The sequence below is a fragment of the Hylobates moloch genome, unplaced genomic scaffold, assembly GCF_009828535.3.
Source record: "Hylobates moloch isolate HMO894 unplaced genomic scaffold, HMol_V3 SCAFFOLD_16, whole genome shotgun sequence".
Lineage (NCBI taxonomy): Eukaryota > Metazoa > Chordata > Mammalia > Primates > Hylobatidae > Hylobates > Hylobates moloch.
In genome coordinates this window covers 14,953,099-14,959,098 of record NW_026652291.1, presented here as the reverse complement: position 1 = coordinate 14,959,098, position 6,000 = coordinate 14,953,099, and the positions used below count along the sequence as shown (strand labels likewise).

General features: G+C 50.3%; 1 protein-coding gene across 5 annotated transcripts in view; it reads right to left on the bottom strand.

Annotated features, from left to right (window-relative positions):
• Window positions 1–332: 332 nt before the first annotated feature.
• The window catches only part of TTC7B (tetratricopeptide repeat domain 7B), a 245,935-nt gene continuing 240,267 nt past the window's right edge, over window positions 333–6,000 (bottom strand). For all 5 annotated transcript variants that reach the window (XM_058429401.1, XM_032179321.2, XM_032179322.2 and 2 more), the window contains one exon: window positions 333–1,327. In XM_058429401.1, the coding sequence (XP_058285384.1) occupies window positions 1,106–1,327 (222 nt within the window). In that variant the 3' untranslated portion in view covers window positions 333–1,105. The remainder of the gene's footprint in view (window positions 1,328–6,000) is intronic.

The following is a 6,000-nucleotide window of genomic DNA, read 5'->3' as shown; positions in this document are numbered from 1 at the left end:
AAAACAAACAAACAAAATTAGCCAGGCATGGTAGTGTGCGCCTGTGATCCCAGCTACTCAGGAGGCTGGGGTGGGAGGATCACCTGAACCAGGGAAGTCGAGGCTGCAGTGAACTGTGATCGCACCACTGAACTCCAGCCTGGGCAACAGAGTGAGACCCTGTCTCCAAAAAATAAAAATAAAATAAGTGGGGAAAGAGAGGCTGGGCTTTCTAGTGTCAAGGGCTGACATGTCCAGAGTGGGCCCCCAGGTACAGACAGCTCCCCACCCCAGGAACTAAGCCTTTCTCAGGTCTTTGAGCTTTTAGGAATGACACAGGCTATGAATCCATTTAAAAATCATTTTATTATTAACATCATCTTCCCATGTAGCCAAGTGTCTGTCATGTATAAGGAATGTCGGTAAATATTCCATTTGAAGCTTCTTTGTACATATTTCCCTCGATAAATAAACTCTGAATTCACATAAAAAAGTTAAACTTAAATAACTCATATTTCCTTCTCTTGTAACAGGCATATATTGGTAAAATATAAATATTCTCGGACTCAGGCTTTGTTCTAAGTGAGGACAGTAATTGATCACATGGTATAATTATTGACAGTAAAACCAAGAAATTGTCAGCTGGTGTCCTGGCATGGACTAGTGCTGAGGTGGGAAACAGGAAGTTCACATTTGGTTTCTGGGCCAAGGTGGGGCAGGAGGGGTGGTGGAGAGAAGAGGACAGTTGTTTGCTTTACAGCTCTGATAAAAATAATCTGTGCTGCCACTGAATTTTAACTTTGAATATATTCTTCTACATTTGCTGATTAATTCCATAATCATTTTACTGAAAACTCAGATGTCAACTAACAAAATATGGCACATGATCCATTTTGAACAATGTTAATAGGTTCAGAAACTATCATTGGGCTGGCAAAAAAAAAAGAGAAACGCACGTGGCGAGAGCGATGATTCGGGGTTGGTTTGGTTGGTTCACTGTGGCCCACTGAACACTCGTCCCTGGCCTCAGTGCGGCAGATTCATCCCCCTGGGGCGATGGGACAAGCCCTGGTGCCCGGCAGGGCCTCTGAGGCCTGAGCGGCAGGTGAGGCTGGCAGGCGCCTGCTCAGAGCACGCGGGGGATGATGGTGAAGGGCACGGCGGGGCTGCTGGCCTCCAGCTCCAAGGCTGTCAGGAAGCACTCCGTGGCCGCCGCGTCGTTGCCCTGAGCTTGGAGGACCTCGCCCAGCCCGTTCCAGACCTCGTGGGCTGTCGAGTTCACCTGCACCGCGTCCCGGAGGATCTTCTCCGCCAGACTGTAGCGGCCCAGCTGGTGAAGGATCAGGGCCTGGAGGGGTCAGAGAGAGAGAGAGAGACAGTCAGCCATGGAGGCTTCAGGAGCTCTGCAACCTACCTGTCCTTGAGTTTCCAGTCAGTTCCTCGAGCCGGGAATATATCGCCATTAGGCTGGGCCCATAGGAAATTCTCCAGTATTTCCTGCGTTCAGGGGCAACAGTCAAAATAGTCGCCAAGCTGACTAATGTGAAATTGCCAATATTCAGCCATGTTTTGAATATAAAAATGGCAATGTCATATGGTTCACCTGAAAACTTAAGAACCATGAATGAACTAATTGGAAGTCCGCAGTCTGCACTGACCCAGCGTGGCGTCAGCATGGGACGGGACTATCATCCTTTTTTGTTTGTTTGTTTGTTTTTTGTTTTTGAGATGGAGTCTCGCTCTGTCGCCCAGGCTGGAGTGCAGTGGCGCGATCTCAGCTCACTGCAAGCTCCGCCTCCTGGGTTCACGCCATTCTTCTGCCTCAGCCTCCCGTGTAGCGGGACTACAGGTGCCCACCACCAAGCCTGGCTAATTTTTTGTATTTTTAGTAGAGACGGGGTTTCACCGTGTTAGCCAGGATGGTCTCGATCTCCTGACCTCGTGATCTGCCCGCCTTGGCCTCCCAAAGTGCTGGGATTACAGGCGTGAGCCATCGGGCCCGGCCTGTCGTCTTTTTTTTTTTTTTTTTAACCTAAAGAAACATCACTGGTGGAATTATACTATCAGAATGATGATGACAGTTTTTAAATTGCTCACAGCCCCTTCCCCCACCAAGGCCCTGACCTCAATGTCCCTGCTTGCCCCAGGCTGTGCCCAGCTGTCATCTTCGTTTTCCTTGGTTGGGGTGCACCCATTGGTCCCACCTATTTCATCATCATCGCGTTTCCAAGCTGCACACCTCTATAAGCGAAGCGTGTGCTCTCTCATCCAATGGACACTCTCACTTTCTCAACCTCTCCCTCGGGGGAGAAACATTTAGGTCACATCCAATCTCTCTGCTGTTCTGAATCGCACAGACATGAACACCTTTCCAGAAAGCACCTCTTTGTTCTTTAGATCAGTGGATTTCCAATCCTTTTTGTATCCCTGAAAACCTTTGGTTAAATGAAATCTTACTGAGAACACCCACACAGTCTATGTATAAACAGACAAAAAGGAACAGCTTGGTGGGGGTGGGGAGGGGAGTCCAGTGTCCCCCATGGGCTCCTTTTAGTGGCCCTGGGGGAGGCTCAGTGGAACGGGCTTGACAACTATTTGGAGATCCTCCCCTTAGGGCAAATCTCCCCAAAGTAGGGTCACTGGGTAAGAGGATATGACTCTCTTTAGCATTCCCCAAACATTTTGCAAATTTTATCCCCAAAGGTTGCCTCACTTTTTCAGCCATCAGCAGTTTCTGTGGTTGGTCACCTGCCGCCTTCTATCATGACTCTATTTCTGCTGATGTCATACGTGCAGAATGTCCCTCCTTGTTGAAATCTATTTCTTTAATAACCATTGAGGTTAAATATTTCCCATGCTTTTGTTTAGGAGCCTTTCGTAAGATTGCTATTCATCTGCTACCATAATTTCCCCGCCTATTCTTTGACTTTTGAGATTCTTTTCTTTGAAAAGTTTTAAGTTGAAAAATTAAATTTGTTGATCTTTGATGATTTTTTTTGCCACTTCAAAACTTAGAAAGTAATCCTTTCAAAGAGCTGACACATGTTCAATTCCATTTATCTTAATTTTCCCTCTTTTAAGTAGATGACTACTTTATCTTGGCAGAGTGATGGATTCCTCCTACTTTGCTAGACACCAACTAGCTCATCCTCCCTCCCCTCACTCTATAAAGCACTGCCTCCATCCTAGAGTGAATTATTACATGAATCAGGGGCCTTCCACTATTTTCCAACAAGCCACAATATCAAACTTCAGGAACAGCACCACAGTTTTCATTTCTGTTACTCCCAAAATCATGTTTTAATAGGTAGAGGCAGAGCTTTCCCTCACTGCTCCTTGCTTTTAGTATGTTTCCGGACAATCTTACCCTGTACTATTTTCGATGAATTTCAAAATCAGTTTCTTCATTCCCTTTAGAAGTCAAATTGCATTTGCGTTACCTATCTTGGAGAGTGTGGAGAATCCTGACATCTTTACAATGTCTAGTCTTCCCACTGAGCAATGAGTTATGGCCCTCTGCTCTTTCAAATCTCATCTTAAATCTCCCAATAAAGCCTTGCCCTCGCTTTAGGCAGTGTGAGCATGTCACTCACGAGGCAGCCCAGCCTGCTCACAGGCCGCAGCTTCACCAACAGGCAAGAGGGCAGCAGGTGGCTGTCAGGAGCAGAACCAGCCAGCGTGACGGCAGGAATGTGCCTGCCTTGAAGTACCATCCAAGGGCCTGACAGACAACCTGACTTCCATAAGCCCCCAATGGGGGAGCTGGGGTGTCCACCCAGGAGGAGCATGTGGTTGGGGTGACAGCCAAGGAGACCCATGGCTGAGGGCAGTGTGTGGGCCCTGTGGAGGCTCAGAGTGGAAGGTGGAGGAAGGAGACCCCCAGCTCTGGGAGGAGGAGGCAGTTTAGGGAGCTCTCCTGGGTGAGGAGGAGGCGGAGGCCACGCTGCCTCAGGTAGAGAGGGCTGCCCTCCCCTGGCTGGGAACAGCAGGCTCCAGGGTCAGCCCTACCCTCTAAAGAACACAACAGAAACACCTGATGTTTCTTTTCTTATGAATATCCAAACATGTGTCCGTGCTGGAATTCCTGCATATGACCAGGTCCTTGATGGCATCTGCCAGAGAAGGTTCCGGGGTGGCCAAACAGCCGAGGGTAGCAGGCCACTGCAGAGCCATACCTCCTGACTCCTGGTGCCTGCCTGAAGGGCTTCTGGGTGCGGAGTCCAGCTGGGGGTGGCAAATAATCATGTCCATCTCCCAGGACCGTGCTCTCTTGGACCTCCTTAAGAAGGAATCTGACAACTCCACATCCTCGCTTCCCAACCTCAAAGGCCAGCAGAACAAATGGGAGGCCACCCACCCAGGTTGTACTCAGTAGGACATGAGGCCGAATGAGATCCTGCCCCCTTTCTTTAAGGGGAGGTTATCACCTGTGCTCACCCTAGAACATTCCAATGTAACCACAAGGGAACGGAGGTTTCTGGGTAGCGGCCGTGAGCAGCAGCCTGGAGAGATTATGGCAGGAGCTCGTCACACGCCTTCCTGGCATGGCTTTCTTGGTGCACCAAGATACTGAATACACACAACAGGTTTCTGAGTGGCTCTCCCGGCAGGGAGACACATGCTGAATGCTTCTGGCAAATAGGTGATGAGCGGTAAGCCACTGTGCTTACTTGTTGCCGGTGGAGAATATAATTCAGGTCCCACTAGGCTCTGCCACCATAGCATCAGCCCCGTGCTGTTTTCTTCCTCCAAGTGGAGGGTTTTTCCCCTCTGGGCACCACGCTAGGCACTGTAGCTAGCCCATCTCCTATTACTACTGCTTTAGATACAAGAAGACATGGTTCAGAAAGGCCACGTTCTCACCCCAGGTCCCAGGGCCAATCAACATCGAGCTGCAGCCTTGCGCAGGTCTGCTTGGTCCTGAAGCTGCCCATACTTCCCATCTGGTCCACATTGCCTCTGTTGCTTTAAGAGGCAAGCCCTGGGCCAGCAGAGGAGAGCTCAGTGGAGCTCTCTCAATGCAGGCCCCAGGGCACTCAGGCAATAACCCAGTTACATCCAAGCAACAGGAAAGGTGCATCTGCCACGCTGTGTCTTCCCTTTCATTTCTCTGACCACTAACTGCTGATTTTATTGCTCCTTCCCATGTTATGATTGGGAAATTGCTCCTCTCCAAGGCACAGCCTGCGTCTTAGAGGCATCCTGTATATCTGCTCATGGACCAGAGGGCTCCTTGCCTCAGGACAGCTGTGATCTTGAGGCTTGGGAAGGCTGCCACAGCCAAAGGACTGGGCCATTCTGTCCACCAGAAAGTGGATGCGTGAGATGTGGAGACCAAGAGGACCAGGGCCTCGGCCCAGTGGGACGCAGAGGCCTCTGGTCTCAGCACCCTGCTGGAGTGGGGAGAACCCACCAGTCCCTTCCTGCTGGGATTTTTGTTTAGAAAGTGACAGGCCACTGAATCTGGCCATCTGTGGGGGCTGCAGGGTATAAGGCAGGGGCATGTCTACCTGCCCTCAAAAGTCCTGCAGAGAACCAGCCCCGAGGGGCTAATCTGAGCCAGCACCCTCCGTGTTGGCCACTAAGAGCCTCTGCAGTGCTCTGGTGTTCTAGGGTTCTTGCTGGCTTGGAAATTTCCAGCCCATTTACCTGGACTTGTAGTCCTAACGTAGGAACTGCCATTTTCAGATGACCTTGAAGCTTCCTGAGCAATCTGTTCAGTGGAATTAATTCCTAAAGCTGGAGCTGCTTAGGGAGACATCGCAGACTTGCCAGGGGCTGCCAGCTCAGGCTTGGCACAGGAATGAAAAATAGGCCTCTCCCCAGTGAGCCAGGAGCAGCTCAGAAATCAGCCCATGACGGGATCAACCAGAACAAGCTCCAGCTGCAGTCAGAGCCACTGCCTGGAGCCAGCACAGCTAGAGGACGGGCCAGAGGTGGCAGGGACCTGGCTGTGTCTTGCTGTCAGGAGTGACACACCTCCCAAGCCCCACAGTGCTGGCCAGGGACCTTCCTTCCTTT